Genomic DNA, 16,593 nt, shown 5'->3' with positions numbered 1-16,593 from the left:
TGAGGCCTACGACACGTTCAGCAGATGTGGATCATGAGGCCTACGACACGTTCAGCAGATGTGGATCATGAGGCCTACGACACGTTCAGCAGATGTGGATCATGAGGCCTACGACACGTTCAGTAGATGTGGATCATGAGGCCTACGACACGTTCAGTAGATGGTACAGTGGATCATGAGGCCTACGACACGTTCAGTAGATGGTAGAGTGGATCATGAGGCCTACGACACATTCAGTAGATACAGTGGATCATGAGGTCTACGATACGTTCAGTAGATGGTACAGTGAATCATGAGGCCTACGACACGTTCAGTAGATGGTACAGTGGATCATGAGGCCTACGACACGTTCAGTAGATGGTACAGTGGATCATGAGGCCTACGACACGTTCAGTAGATGGTACAGTGGATCATGAGGCCTACGACACGTTCAGTAGATGGTACAGTGGATCATGAGGCCTACGACACGTTCAGTAGATGGTACAGTGGATCATGAGGCCTACGACACGTTCAGTAGATACAGTGGATCATGAGGCCTACGACACGTTCAGTAGATGCTACAGTGGATCATGAGGCCTACGACACGTTCAGTAGATGCTACAGTGGATCATGAGGCCTACGACACGTTCAGTAGATGTTACAGTGGATCATGAGGCCTACGACACGTTCAGTAGATTGATCCTCTGGAGCGACTTCTATGTGATATTATTTGTCATTTTCACACTGGCAACTGAATTTCACATGTTACCGTATTTTCCAGAGTATAAGCCAAAATAGTGCATAATAGAGAAGAAAAAAACATATATAAGTTGCACTGGAGTATAAGTATAAGTATATAAGTATAAATATAAGTATAAGTCGCACCCCGGCCAAAGATATTAAAAAAGGTGCGACTTATAGTCCGGAAAATACGGTAGTCTAAATACTGGAATTTAAGGAGATTATGACAAATACGGTATTTTCTGGACTATACGTCTTTTTTCATAGTTTGATACTGGAGCGACTTATTCATTATTTTCACACTGACAACCACAAGAGGGCGCTCTAGCCTCTAAGCGACGCAGAAGAAGAATCAGCACTTCCTCTTGAGTTTGTGGAGTTGTTTAGAAGTGACACAGAGGAAGAAGAATTCAGTGGATTTAGTGATGCTTTGCTAAACTTGTTAGCATGTTAGCATGTTAGCATGTTCTTTATGCTATAGTTATCTGAATAACTGTTCATATGTTACGTTAACATACCAGACACTTACCACAGTTCTGTCTGTGCCTCATGTAGCTGAAGGTGTTAGCGTTAGCATACGTCATGTAGCTGAAGGTGTTAGCGTTAGCATACGTCATGTAGCTGAAGGTGTTAGCGTTAGCATACGTACACCTGTTCACCATGTTCTCTCATCTGTTATTATTTTAAACTGCATTTACAGATGAAATGTCTGTTCTTGGTCTTGGACTTATACTCCAGTGCGACTTATACTCCAGTGCGACTTATACTCCAGTGCGACTTATACTCCAGTGCGACTTATACTCCAGTGAGACTTATATATGTTTTGTTTTCTTCTGTTATGCATTTTTTGGCTGGTGCGACTTATACTCCGGAAAATACAGAAATGCTTTAGTTCGACACTTTTATTTTTGGTTCATTTCATAAGTATTTGAGCTCTTGTGTCTTCTTTTTGCAAGTATTGGATGTTGAACACTTGGAGGACGTAAGATTTCAAAGGATCAATAATTAATTTGGAATCTTATAATTTTGACCTCCAAAAACAAACGTCACGGTTTTAAATTTAACGATTTCTGTGAGAGATTTGATTTATCGATCTTTAACGATCAGGACAAAAACAACAATAAATCCTACTTTTTCATCTTTATGGATTAATTTAAAGATGAATCTGAAAAGCACTTTACATTTAGCTTTACGCTTCTAAAATCAGCACATTTTAAACAAAAACGTGACTAAACTTAATTCAGTTTCATAAACTTTTATATAAACTGAATGAAAAAAACACTGGATTTTTCTTCTAAAAATGTCACGATCATAGTTTTTAGTCTAATATTGTGACTTAAATAATCAGGATTATAGATTAACTTCATCATCTGGACATTTCTACTGAAGAATCATCATTTTATCTGTGTCATATTTCATTTTATTCTTTTCCAGTGACACTTTATTGCCTGAAATGTCATATTTATATTAGTTTCCAGTTCCACCATCGTGAAAGATGATTTAAATGTTCACATCTGCGCTTCGTCATTAATAAAGTATATGAACAGTGTGAACCCACCTAAGGCCCAAAGCCACAGGGATGTCAAGGTTAATGGATCATTGTGAATATTCAGGACCAAAAAATAATAATCGTGACAAATTTAGAAGCAAAATGTAGTTTTTAGTTCAATCGATCGCCAAAAAACAGCAAAACGTAAATCACTTTTGAATCTGTTTTTGTGAATGATTTTGTCTCATTTTCATAAAGACGATGACAAACTTGAGGAGCAGTGACATGTGAGAGAAGGTCGTTCAGCCACGGGCTCCATAAACGCCAACAATCGTTGAAATCGTGCGGTTTTTTAGCACAATAATCGTTAAATCCAATATCGTGACGTTTCTCATCGCGATAAAACCAAAATATCCCACAGTTCAATAGAACAAACACATTCATTTGACTGAACTGCTTTGGTTGTAATTGGAATGTGTATTTGTCACACGCCCGGGGACTGTAGATTGAAAATAGCAGTAGTTGAAATAATCTTGAATGAAACTAAATGAAGATATAAGCTATATATATGTTTGCCAGATCAAAATTGAGAGTAAACTTGGAGTAAACTTGGAGTAAACCTGGACTAAACCTGGAGCTAAACCTGGACTAAACCAGGACTTAATCTGGACTAAACCAGGACTAAACCTGGAGCTAAACCTGGACTAAACCTGGAGCTTAACGTGGTCTAAATGTGGTCTAAATGTGGTCTAAACCTGGACTAAACCTGGACTAAACTTGGACTAAACTTGGACTAAACCTGGACTAAACCTGGACTAAACCTGGACTAAACGTGGAATAAACCTGGTCTAAACCTGGACTAAACGTGGAATAAACCTGGTCTAAACCTGGACTAAACGTGGAATAAACCTGGAGCTAAACGTGGACTAAACCTGGTCTAAACCTGGACTAAACCTGGACTAAACGTGGAATAAACCTGGTCTAAACCTGGACTAAACCAGGACTAAACCTGGACTAAACGTGGAATAAACCTGGTCTAAACCTGGACTAAACGTGGACTAAACGTGGACTAAACGTGGACTAAACGTGGAATAAACCTGGAGCTAAACGTGGACTAAACGTGGACTAAACGTGGAATAAACGTGGAATAAACCTGGACTAAACGTGGAATAAACCTGGTCTAAACCTGGACTAAACCTGGACTAAACCTGGACTAAACGTGGAATAAACCTGGTCTAAACCTGGACTAAACCTGGACTAAACGTGGAATAAACCTGGACTAAACCTGGAGCTAAACGTGGACTAAACCTGGACTAAACCTGGACTAAACGTGGAATAAACCTGGACTAAACCTGGAGCTAAACGTGGACTAAACCTGGACTAAACGTGGACTAAACCTGGAATAAACCTGGACTAAACCTGGTCTAAACCTGGAGTAAACCTGGAGTAAACCTGGACTAAACCTGGACTAAACCTGGACTAAACCTGGAGCTAAACCTGGAGCTAAACCTGGAGCTAAACCTGGACTAAACGTGGAATAAACCTGGACTAAACGTGGACTAAACCTGGACTAAACCTGGACTAAACCTGGTCTAAACCTGGACTAACGTGGACTAAAGTGGACTAAACGTGGAATAAACCTGGTCTAAACCTGGAGCTAAACCTGGACTAAACCTGGAGTAAACCTGGACTAAACGTGGAATAAACCTGGACTAAACGTGGACTAAACCTGGACTAAACCTGGACTAAACCTGGTCTAAACCTGGACTAACGTGGACTAAAGTGGACTAAACGTGGAATAAACCTGGTCTAAACCTGGAGCTAAACCTGGACTAAACCTGGAGCTAAACCTGGACTAAATCTGGACTAAACCTGGAGCTAAACCTGGACTAGAATATGATCAGACCCAGTCCATATCCAGACTCTAAAATGGCCTCACTTTAGGAATAACGCTGCGTTCACACGCGGCGTTCCTCGCGTTCTGACTTTTGAACTTTTGAACCGTTCTGTGCCGTTACGTCCAAAGCTACGTTCGCGCTGCAGATCGTGACGCTTTTGCAAATAAAATGTGACTCAAACAGTTTTGGTGCGTGAAGCTAAAAGCCTGAAGTGTCCGACGTGAAGGAGAAAAGAGAAGAACAGGCCTCGAGCAGCATTTATTCAGACCATTGTCATCTTTATCTTCTAACTTTAAGAGGACAAAGTTCTTATTAAATCCATTTCAGTGAAAACCTGCTGTTGTCTGACAGGCACTCGAATACTTGATGTTCACAGCGCCCCCTACAGGCCCGACCACTCATTCAACTAAAATGCAGTTAAGATAAAATATATATTTAGAATTTTGCAAAACTCATCTGACGTCACACTTTTTGACAAATAAAAAAATATGAGAGCGACTTTTTGTTGAATTAATGTTTTAAAAAAAGAAGTTTTTGTTAAAAAAAAAAAAAAAAAAAAGAGTTGTTTCTTGTGTAAATTCTGCATAAACTTTGACTGGAATGAGGTGTGATGTCACTTCCTGTCATTTTTCTACAGATTTTTCAGCGTTTTCTACCCAAATACCTGCTCGATTGGTGTAAAACTATAATTTATACGTACAAGAGGTATAAACACACCAAATAAAGTTAAAATCATAAAATCTCAAAAACCTGTCATGGGCCCTTTAATTCCTGTTAAACTCCAGATCAATGTCACTTTTCTAAGTTTGAATTTGGCCTGAGTCACATTTAAAACACAAAAAAATCAGATCTAAGTCAAATTTGGGCAAAAAAACAACATCTGATTGGACCTGCAGCGCGAACGTGGCCTAAGTTAGAACTGCCGCAGGTGGTGCCGGGCCCATCGGGGCGGTGCCACCTGAGCGCCCACAGCGGCCTTCAGGCGGCCCTCAGGCGGCCCACAGGCGGCCCTCCATACCTGGCATATCTCTCCTTATCCCCACCAGAGCCCTGATCATGGTCATACCTGCAACACAAGAGGGCGGAGCTCCGTCAGACACACAGAGGAACATGAGTGACAGTTTGTGTGGCAGGAAATGACAAACATAAAAGTGAAAACGCTTCCAGTCGTATGAGCCGAGCATGCCTACATTTTATCTTTACCAGTATGTGTGGATATTACTTCAATAATAATTAATAAATACATAAATATGAAATATTGTTGCACTCTAAAACTACAGTAAAAATGTTTTAACTAACTCTGTAAAACTAAAATAAGGCGAGACACTGCAGGTGAAGAGGACAAAATCAAACATTTAGCTGTATCGATTTATCTTCTACGGTTTTCATGTAAAAATAAGGCATTTTACGACTTAAAATGGTCAAAATTGCAGATAGTTTTACATTTTTCTCAGTTTTTGTACATATTAGATACAAAAATATGTACAAAATAAATAAATAAAGTTAAGAAATAAAAAGGTAACTAGATAATACTGATAATTTAAAATGTGCCTAATTCGTTGGAGCTAAACTTCAGTAAATCAAATTCAATGTCAACAAATCCTTCTGTCAACATCTTGTTCAGTTCAAGATGGTGAAATAGTGTGAGAAGGTTTTTTAAAAATGTCTTTAAAATCACAACGTTCATATGCATAAAAGTGGATTAAATGAAATAATGCATCATAATAAAAAACCTTGCTGCTTCCGTGTGAATGTCGAGCACAAACATTTGAAAATAATGATTTGCCTGGAGTGTCTCGCCTTAAACATAAGTACAAATAATAATAGTAAAGTCATTATTAAGCATTTACTCTGTTATCTATAACGATCAGTCACTTGTATGTTTCATGTATCTTAGTTGTGCATTGGATAAATAAGATAATATGTGTTGGAGTCAAACCCTGGGATCAGACTGCTGCAGTTCCTCCCGTGACCACCAGAGGGCGCTCTCTTCTTTAAACTGTGAGCTCAGCGCTTGTAGAGCGAGAAATGGCATCATACTTTCTGTGCATTCATTCAAAAACAATACGGCGTGAAAGTGAGCGACAGCGGTGCATTGTGGGACAGACAGGGTATCAGCAGTTTAACTCCACCGGGGCCCCATACTAAGGGCCCGTTAAAGCTCAGAGGGCCCAACAGGCTCCACTCAGGGCCCGTTAAAGCTCCGGGGGCCCAACAGGCTCCACTCAGGGCCCGTTAAAGCTCAGAGGGCCCAACAGGCTCCACTCAGGGCCCGTTAAAGCTCCGGGGGCCCAACAGGCTCCACTCAGGGCCCGTTAAAGCTCAGAGGGCCCAACAGGCTCCACTCAGGGCCCGTTAAAGCTCCGGGGGCCCAACAGGCTCCACTCAGGGCCCGTTAAAGCTCAGAGGGCCAAACAGGCTCCACTCAGGGCCCGTTAAAGCTCCGGGGGCCCAACAGGCTCCACTCAGGGCCCGTTAAAGCTCAGAGGGCCAAACAGGCTCCACTCAGGGCCCGTTAAAGCTCAGAGGGCCAAACAGGCTCCACTCAGGGCCCGTTAAAGCTCAGAGGGCCCAACAGGCTCCACTCAGGGCCCGTAAAAGCTCCGGGGGCCCAACAGGCTCCACTCAGGGCCCGTTAAAGCTCAGAGGGCCCAACAGGCTCCACTCAGGGCCCGTTAAAGCTCCGGGGGCGTGGGCCCGTTAAAGCTCAGAGGGCCAAACAGGCTCCACTCAGGGCCCGTTAAAGCTCAGAGGGCCAAACAGGCTCCACTCAGGGCCCTTTAAAGCTCCGGGGGCCCAACAGGCTCCACTCAGGGCCCTGTAAAGCTCAGAGGGCCCGACAGGCTGCACTCAGGGCCCTTTAAAGCTCCAAGGGCCCAACAGGCTCCACTCAGGGCCCTTTAAAGCTCCAAGGGCCCAACAGGCTCCACTCAGGGCCCTTTAAAGCTCCAAGGGCCCAACAGGCTCCACTCAGGGCCCTTTAAAGCTCCAAGGGCCCAACAGGCTCCAACAGGCTCCACTCAGGGCCCTTTAAAGCTCCAAGGGCCCAACAGGCTCCAACAGGCTCCACTCAGGGCCCTTTAAAGCTCCAAGGGCCCAACAGGCTCCAACAGGCTCCACTCAGGGCCTGTTAAAGCTCCGAGGGCCCGATGCGAGACGCTGCCTGAGAATAGTCCATGTCATTGCCAGTTTTGTAACTTTGCCCAGTTTGGCACAATTTTTCATATTTTTCAAAACTTGGGACAAACTTAAATCTTGAGATCTGAACTAAATGTAGTAAAAAGTGCATTTAAACTGTAATAATGATAATAAATGTTAGAACACGGAGCAGATCTGTGAAAAGTCTGACTCATTTTGACGATAATGAGCACAAATGATCAGTTTTGCTTCTCTTTCTGTGAAATAGTGCGACTTTGGAGGTTATTCTGATTAAAAAAGGGGCGTGTACATTCTATAAGACAAACGTTTGAGTAAATATCTGATGATTTACGTCGTGTTGAGAGTATTTGGAGCTGAGACGCTGTGAGTCGTTCTTATTGTCGACTGTGTGTAATTGCGCTGTATAATTTATTCGTGTAAATGAGGAACTGCAGATGGAAACTCGCTGGAGCCGAACGTCTTTGTTTTCATCAGCCTCGTGTCTCCAACTTAAAGGTGCCAAACCGGACCGGGCCCCAAACCGGACCGGGCCCCAAACCGGACCGGGCCCCAAACCGGACCGGACCGGACCGGACCGGGCCCCAAACCGGACAATGACGGCACTATCAATCTCCAGTGCAGGGATTATTGCTCCCAAAAAGACAGAGATACTAAAACCTCTTTGAACTGCAATAAACATGCAAAAAACACATACATTACAATACAAATAGTATCTGTATTACGGTAATCAACCAATTACAGCGTAAAAGATCTCTGGTTTACAAAGGTTCTTGAATAGTGCAAATAAGGTCGAGGACGTACGATAAAACTACTGTTCATCACGACATATGACCTCCATATAGTTCCTCTGATGGTCTCAAAGCCGCTGATACCCTGGTGTTGTCAGATGAGATGTCCACGCCCCCGCTCCCCACGCTCCCGCTCCCCACGCCCCGCTCCCCACGCCCCGCTCCCCACGCCCCGCTCCCCACGCCCCGCTCCCCACGCCCCGCTCCCCACGCCCCCGCTCCCCACGCCCCCGCTCCCCACGCCCCCGCTCCCCACGCCCCCGCTCCCCACGCCCCGCTCCCCGCTCCCCGCTCCCCACGCCCCCCACGCCCCACGCTCCGCTCCCGCTCCCCACGCCCCGCTCCCGCTCCCCACGCCCCGCTCCCGCTCCCCACGCCCCGCTCCCCACGCCCCCGCTCCCCACGCCCCGCTCCCCACGCCCCCGCTCCCCACGCCCGCTCCCCACGCCCCCCACCTCGCTCCCCACGCCCCGCTCCCGCTCCCCACACCCCGCTCCCGCTCCCCACACCCCGCTCCCGCTCCCCACGCCTGCTCCCCACGCCCCCCGCTACCCACGCCCCCCGCTCCCCACGCCCCCCGCTACCCACGCCCGCTCCCCGTGACCGCTCCCCGTGCCCGCTCCCCGCGCCCGCTCCCCGCGCCCGCTCCCCGCGCCCGCTCCCCGTGCCCGCTCCCCGCGCCCGCTCCCCGCGCCCGCTCCCCGTGCCGGCGCCCGCTCCCCGCGCCCGCTCCCGCTCCCCGCGCCCGCTCCCCGTGCCCGCTCCCCGCGCCCGCTCCCCGTGCCGGCGCCCGCTCCCCGTGCCCGCTCCCACTCACCTGGAAAACTTGCTTGGTCCCTCTCCGTCCTCGTCGTCGAAGTCCATCCTGAACCGAAGAGAACAGCACTTCAGAAACACGAGAGGGCGGGGCACTTTTAAACACTGCAAGATTTGAGTCGATTAGTCAATTACCGTATTTTCTGGACTATAAGACCATTTTTCATCGTTTTGGCTGGCGACTTATATGTGAAGTTATTTGTTATTTTCACACTGACAACCACAAGAGGGCGCTCTAGGCTCTAAGCGACGCAGAAGAAGAATCTGCACTTCCTTTTCCTCTGGAGTTTGTGGAGTTGTTTAGAAGTGACACAGAGGAAGAAGAATTCAATGGATTTAGTGATTTGGGGTAAAACTGTTGCTTTGCTAAACTTGTTAGCATGTTCTTTATGCTATAGTTATCTGAATAACTGTTCATATGTTACGTTACGATTTTTATCTAGCTCTTTAAAGGAATAACCCTCTGGAGGGTAGCAGTTAAAATGAGGCAAAAGAACAATAGCTGCTAGTTTCACAGCTATGATGCACGACAGAAGCCACTGAAATGATCAATGCTCAAGAGCTAAACTTCCTGACTTGACCCTAATGACCTCACAAGTTGGATTAATGTACTGGTCTGAATGTGCTGGTCTGAATGTGCTGGTCTGAATGTGCTGGTCTGAATGTGCTGGTCTGAATGTGCTGGTCTGAATGTGCTGGTCTGAATGTGCTGGTCTGAATGTGCTGGTATGTACTGGTCTGAATGTGCTGGTCTGAATGTGCTGGTCTGAATGTGCTGGTCTGAATGTGCTGGTCTGAATGTGCTGGTCTGAATGTGCTGGTCTGAATGTGCTGGTCTGAATGTGCTGGTCTGAATGTGCTGGTCTGAATGTGCTGGTCTGAATGTGCTGGTCTGAATGTACTGGTCTGAATGTACTGGTCTGAATGTGCTGGTCTGAATGTGCTGGTCTGAATGTGCTGGTCTGAATGTGCTGGTCTGAATGTGCTGGTCTGAATGTGCTGGTCTGAATGTGCTGGTCTGAATGTGCTGGTCTGAATGTGCTGGTCTGAATGTGCTGGTCTGAATGTACTGGTCTGAATGTGCTGGTATGTACTGGTCTGAATGTGCTGGTCTGAATGTACTGGTCTGAATGTGCTGGTCTGAATGTGCTGGTCTGAATGTGCTGGTCTGAATGTGCTGGTCTGAATGTGCTGGTCTGAATGTACTGGTCTGAATGTACTGGTCTGAATGTGCTGGTATGTACTGGTCTGAATGTACTGGTCTGAATGTACTGGTCTGAATGTGCTGGTCTGAATGTGCTGGTCTGAATGTGCTGGTCTGAATGTGCTGGTCTGAATGTGCTGGTCTGAATGTGCTGGTCTGAATGTACTGGTCTGAATGTGCTGGTATGTACTGGTCTGAATGTACTGGTCTGAATGTACTGGTCTGAATGTGCTGGTCTGAATGTGCTGGTCTGAATGTGCTGGTCTGAATGTGCTGGTCTGAATGTGCTGGTCTGAATGTACTGGTCTGAATGTGCTGGTCTGAATGTGCTGGTCTGAATGTGCTGGTCTGAATGTGCTGGTCTGAATGTACTGGTCTGACTTTATGTGACCCCTCGAGGTTAGATTAGTTCACTTTTCCTTTTGCCGCTGCAGACGACTCTCAGACTCACAGCCCTGATCAAAGTTTCCTGTTTCAATCTAATCTCCTGCAGTTTGTTGTTGGCGCTTGCTATTATATTTACACAGATTTATTACTTTTTCTCTAGTGATTGTTTCCATGTTTTATGCTGAATGTGTTTGTGGGATGTACAGTATATTTGTCATTTATTGTGGTTAAATGAACATTATAAAATAAATAGCATGTTTAAATGGTCTATGTTGATTTAGCAATACATGAACCTCATTCAGGCTCATCCAGGTCCGTACAGCCTCGTACACACTCGTACACACTCGTACACACTCGTACACACTCGTACAGCTGCTCATGAGCTGCTGAAAGCCCCAGAGCAGAGCTGGAGCTCTGATTGTGCTGTGTGTGCCTCAGTTCCTCCAGAGAACACGTGCTCTGTGTGACTTATTCATGTCTTTGTAAATATGATGCTGAGTGTGATAAAAGCTCTGTCATGTGGCGTCTGCAGAACACACTTACCCAGCGGAGCGTCTCTTTCCTCCTCGTCCTGGGACAGTTCCTCCCATCCGCACCTGACTGGCCCCAACGGCTCCAGGCATGGACACGGCCCCGGGCAGATCACTGGCCATCTCTGGAAGAAGATAATATTTGTATATTATACAAACTTAAATTCATTGCTGAAAAGCACTTTGTGAGAGTTTAGGCTTTGAGCCGAGGAGTTGTATTTTGATAATAAATCGTTCTCTGGACTCTAAAACATATGCCAAATGCATATTTCAGAACAAAGAAAGGGGAAATCAAAATGTCCAAAAAGAATAAAACATTTCAGATTTTGTCCATAAAACACTTCAGCCTTCACTCACCACATCAACCTGTATTTGTTATGTACTCTGTGTCTTTAAAAAGCCTCAAATTACAATGTTTTAAAATAAATTACTAGCTAGTTAATGACCACAGTAATCCTTATTTTCAGCCCCAACGTGTCATACATAAGACAGCAGTCCTTTGTGTTGTGTCAGTCAGACAAGTGTGGTTCCCTCCCCCAGGACCCTCTGATCTCCCCAGACTCCTCACACAGTTAGTATGCAACAGCCATGCACCATCTTCATATCTGCACTCAAACACCCTCCAGAAAACACCCTCCAGAAAACACCCTGAATAAAAGATGACCCTTGATTGGAATATCACAGGTGCAGACCTCTGGACAGAAGTGACCTGACTCCTGAGTCCTCCTGAGTCCTCCTGAGTCCTCCTGAGTCCTCCTGAGTCCTCCTGAGTCCTCCTGAGTCCTCCTGTGTCCGAGTGTGCCGAGGGTGCGGCCAAAGACCCCTCAAACTGCCCGTTGCAGTTTACTTAAGACAGTGGAACACCAAGAAACTGACCACACAACAGACTAGACCACAGGACAGACCTGTGCTATATCAGATAAGACTTCACAGACAAACAGACCTGAGATCACCTCAGACCATCAGACAGACCCAGACCCCTGTAGACCCCCTCAGACCCCTGTAGACCTCTGTAGAACCCTGTAGACCCCCGTACACCCCCATAGACCCCCTCAGACCCCTGTAGACCCCTGTAGACCCATGTAGACCCCCGTACACCCCCATAGACCCCCTCAGACCCCTGTAGACCTCTGTAGAACCCTGTAGACCCCCGTACACCCCCTCAGACCCCTGTAGACCCATGTAGACCCCCGTACACCCCCATAGACCCCCTCAGACCCCTGTAGACCCCTGTAGACCCCCGTAGACCTCTGCAGACAGTACGTGGTGGAGGTGTGCTAGCTCATTGGTGATTCTCCTGCAGCACACACATTCTGTACGCAGCCACGGCACTAATAAGCAGCACTTCCTTTATTTATATTCCAGCTTCATTTACATCCACACGAGCTGGAGAAGGCCACGCTCGACCTGTTCTGCAGAGGTCTCTCCCGCACGCTTGATCTGTTCTGCAGAGGTCTCTCCTGCACGCTCGGCCTGTTCTGCAGAGGTCTCTCCCGCACGCTCGACCTGTTCTGCAGAGGTCTCTCCCGCACGCTCGATCTGTTCTGCAGAGGTCTCTCCCGCACGCTCGACCTGTTCTGCAGAGGTCTCTCCCGCACGCTCGACTTGTTCTACAGAGGTCTCTCCCGCACGCTCGACCTGTTCTGCAGAGGTCTCTCCCGCACGCTCGATCTGTTCTGCAGAGGTCTCTCCCGCACGCTCGATCTGTTCTGCAGAGGTCTCTCCCGCACGCTCGATCTGTTCTGCAGAGGTCTCTCCCGCACGCTCGACCTGTTCTGCAGAGGTCTCTCCCGCACGCTCGATCTGTTCTGCAGAGGTCTCTGTGTCGCATGTTTCTGTGAGGCCCAGAGACCAGCAAAGCACTCGGCTCACAACACGCAAGATACAGAGCTGTTTGCTTTGTTGTCGGTTTATTAAACATGCACCGGGCCCCACCACCGACCACTAGGGTTCCCACCGACCACTATTGACCACTAGGGCTCCCACCGACCACTAGGGCTCCCATTGACCACTAGGGCTCCCATTGACCACTAGGGCTCCCATTGACCACTAGGGCTCCCATTGACCACTAGGGCTCCCACCGACCACTAGGGCTCCCATTGACCACTAGGGCTCCCACCGACCACTAGGGCTCCCATTGACCACTAGGGTTCCCATTGACCACTAGGGCTCCCATTGACCACTAGGGCTCCCACCGACCACTAGGGCTCCCACCGACCACTAGGGCTCCCATTGACCACTAGGGCTCCCACCGACCACTAGGGCTCCCACCGACCACTAGGGCTCCCACCGACCACTAGGGCTCCCATTGACCACAGGGGCCAGAAGTGATGCTTTCTGTTCTATATGTTTTATAAGTGAGTGATTCTTACTCGACCAAAGAGACTTAGGTTTGTTCATTATTTTAGAGGCATTTCATTTAGAATCATTTCATAAAACAGGATGTGAAGTTATTTATCTGATGTTTATGACTCAGACACGTCGAGCAGCAAAGTCAGTTTTTTCCCCTTTAATATATTCAACATGGATGAGATTTATTCAAGAAAGGTTTTTTTAAAAATGTTCACACTTTTAGAAGAACAGCCTGCCAAAAAGGCCTCTTGCATTAGGGCCCCGTCCCACAAAGCCTTAGGGCCCCACAAAGCCTTAGGGCCCCACAAAGCCTTAGGGCCGCACAAAGCCTTAGGGCCCCACAAAGCCTTAGGGTCGCACAAAGCCTTAGGGCCCCACAAAGCCTTAGGGTCGCACAAAGCCTTAGGGCCCCACAAAGGCTTAGGGCCCCACAGAGCCTTAGGGCCCCACAAAGCCTCTGCACAGTACAATAAACCCTAGGGTCTTTGACACAATCACAAGGAAAGTCGATGTGTGATATTGATCGATCCTGAAACGTGATCAACTGCACGTCCTTAAATTAAAGTACAATCAGTTTATTATAACGATGTCACACTGTATTTATGTGTTTAACTGTGATTATGTCATAATTATATTTGTATGTATCACTTCTGTAAAGCTCCGTGAGGTCCTTGTGATCAATGTTAAGGTTTATTTATAAAGCACATTTACAACTTTAAAAGCCCAAAGTGCAATTTTTATTTTATATATATATATATATATATATATATATATATATATATATATATATATATATATATATATATATATATATATATATATATATATATATATATATATATATATATATATATATATATATATATATATATATATATATATATATATATATGAACTATTAAAATACACGTGAAGTTAATAAATATAATGAGCTCAGTTTGTTTAAAAGGCCGGAGAGAAAAAACATGTTTATAACGAGGATAAACATTTGGATGAGTCAGATCCACCTGATGCCACCTGACAGTGCCACGCTCGAGGGGCCACGCTGGCGGGGCCATGCTCATGCTCGAGGGGCCACGCTGGCGGGGCCATGCTCATGCTCGAGGGGCCACGCTCACAAAGAGTTACAGCCCTAGGACGCTCCCTGCGGACGTCCTGAGTCCTTTCAGACAGATATGAATGAATACATAAAAGGTGCAACATGTAACTTTTCCGGAGGGTGGGAGGGGCAACACCATGGATATGTCATTGCTTTACTTGGAATGTTCCACAGTGCGGCATTAAACATAATTCTATTAAAACAGCTGTTTTTTTTAAATAAATACCTGGACAAACATTGTTATTGTTATCTGACTTGTAACTTGGCCTGGTGGTGTCATCTGCTTGTCTCCAAGACGATAGATTAATACCATACACTGGAACATTCCAGGCAAAGCAACATCTCCATGGAAACGAGCAGGTGAAAGAGCTTTAACAGTCAAACAGGTGACGACAGAAGCCCTTTAATAATAATGCAGTGTCTCTGAGACAGAGCTGTGTGTGTGTGTCCACCTGTGTCCACCTGTGTGTGTCCAACACTGTCCATCACTGTCCTGTAGTGTTTATAGTCTTTACAGCGGCGCAACAGTTCTGAATATATCATGATCTGCATTTTCTAAACAGACAAATGATCGGGGACCTGCTCCCGGGGCACGGGGACCTGCTCCCGGGGCACGGGGACCTGCTCCCGGGGCACGGGGACCTGCTCCCGGGGCACGGGGACCTGCTCCCGGGGCACGGGGACCTGCTCCCGGGGCACGGGGACCAGGAGCGGGTCCCTGTGCTCCAGGAGCGGGTCCCTGTGCTCCAGGAGCGGGTCCCTGTGGTCTGTAAAGTTAAGGCACAAGCTGCATTTGTCTCCATATAACTGACCAGTGTCCACATCCCCGGGTCCAGCTGTATTTCACTGACCATCGCTAAAGCTTTGTAAAGCCGCGCGCTGAGGCTCAGGTCCCGTGGACCGGAGGCTGAGCTGTCCCCGGTGGAACAAAGGACAGAGCTTTAAGTGGGTCTTTCGCCCTCAGAAGTTGCTGTGGAGCGGAGCCGCGTCCTCGGTGGGGGAAGGGGCTGATGCGGAGCGGCCTCACGGAGGCTCCGGAGCCTCCGCACGAACACAGCCTTTGTTTAGCCCGACACGCGGCGGAGCGGGACACGCGGCTGCCGCGCGCGGGGAGGACACTCACCTGAAGGGTTGACCGCGGCCGGTGTTGCCATGTTTCCGTCGGCGGAGGAAAAAAAAAGACGCGAACGTTGGCGATGGCGCACAATGACGCACAAAGCACGACGGGGCCGCGAGCTCCCGGCGCTGCCACTGAGGTCCACGGGCTCGTCACGCGACGGTCCCCGCGCCGCGCTCTCGCTCAGCCGTGGTCAACGCGCGGAGGTCCGAGGACAGAGGGTCCGGGACGAGCCAGGGCCGCTTGACAGCCGCGTTTGAGGGAGAAACGAGCGTCAGGGGCCAGACTAAAGCAGTGCAAGAGCAAGATGTCTGAACGGAAGCACCGCGAGATCTGACCAGCGCTTGAATACATGAATGTTAAGAAGCAGCGCGCGCGGGGCCGTCATGAGCCGCGGAGCCGCTCTGCACGGACCCACGGTCTACGGTCCACACGCGGGGGGGTCACGGTCTACGGTCCACACGCGGGGGGGTCACGGTCTACGGTCCACACGCGGGGGGGGTCACGGTCTATGGTCCACACGCGGGGGGGTCACGGTCTACGGTCCACACGCGGGGGGGTCACGGTCTACGGTCCACACGCGGGGGGGGTCACGGTCTATGGTCCACACGCGGGGGGGTCACGGTCTATGGTCCACACGCGGGGGGGGTCACGGTCTATGGTCCACACGCGGGGATCACGGTCTATGGTCCACACGCGGGGGGGGTCACGGTCTATGGTGGGGGGGGGGGAGCCACAGGTGTTTTAAACGTGTTGCAGCGCGGGGACGTGGGCACCGTTCCACAACACGGGAATAAAGCTGTGAATCACCATGGAGACAAGCAGGTGCCACTACACTAGGCTACAGGTCAGATCTGAGGAGAGGCGTCTCTGTAGGCACATATATTGTGGCCATATATATTTTAGAAACACTTCCACTTCCAGATGCTCATGTGGGATTGAACTGGCAACCTTTTAGTTTAAGGTTTATGTTTCAAATAGGGCAAAAGTCTGTGTTTTTCAACTGGGTTTGATTTATTATTATTAATATTATT

The 16,593-nt window shown here is 47.8% G+C and overlaps 1 protein-coding gene across 4 annotated transcripts in view; it reads right to left on the bottom strand.

Annotated features, from left to right (window-relative positions):
- arnt2 (aryl-hydrocarbon receptor nuclear translocator 2) overlaps positions 1-15,689 on the bottom strand; it is a 63,054-nt gene extending 47,365 nt beyond the window's left edge. For 2 of the 4 annotated variants that reach the window (XM_072464765.1, XM_072464766.1), the window contains exons 1-4: positions 15,566-15,689; positions 11,005-11,116; positions 8,872-8,919; positions 5,126-5,173 (exon numbers count right to left, since the gene is read on the bottom strand). In XM_072464765.1, the coding sequence (XP_072320866.1) occupies positions 5,126-5,173; positions 8,872-8,919; positions 11,005-11,116; positions 15,566-15,596 (239 nt within the window). In that variant the 5' untranslated portion in view covers positions 15,597-15,689. The remainder of the gene's footprint in view (positions 1-5,125; positions 5,174-8,871; positions 8,920-11,004; positions 11,117-15,565) is intronic. The other 2 variants (XM_072464767.1, XM_072464768.1) reach the window with 1 other exon arrangement.
- Positions 15,690-16,593: the final 904 nt, after the last annotated feature.

Source organism: Eucyclogobius newberryi, unplaced genomic scaffold (genome assembly GCF_026437365.1).
Source record: "Eucyclogobius newberryi isolate DKJ021-1_F unplaced genomic scaffold, fEucNew1.0.hap1 SCAF_5, whole genome shotgun sequence".
NCBI lineage: Eukaryota > Metazoa > Chordata > Actinopteri > Gobiiformes > Gobiidae > Eucyclogobius > Eucyclogobius newberryi.
Note: the sequence above shows the minus strand (reverse complement) of the source record. Positions and strands in the feature narration are given on the sequence as shown.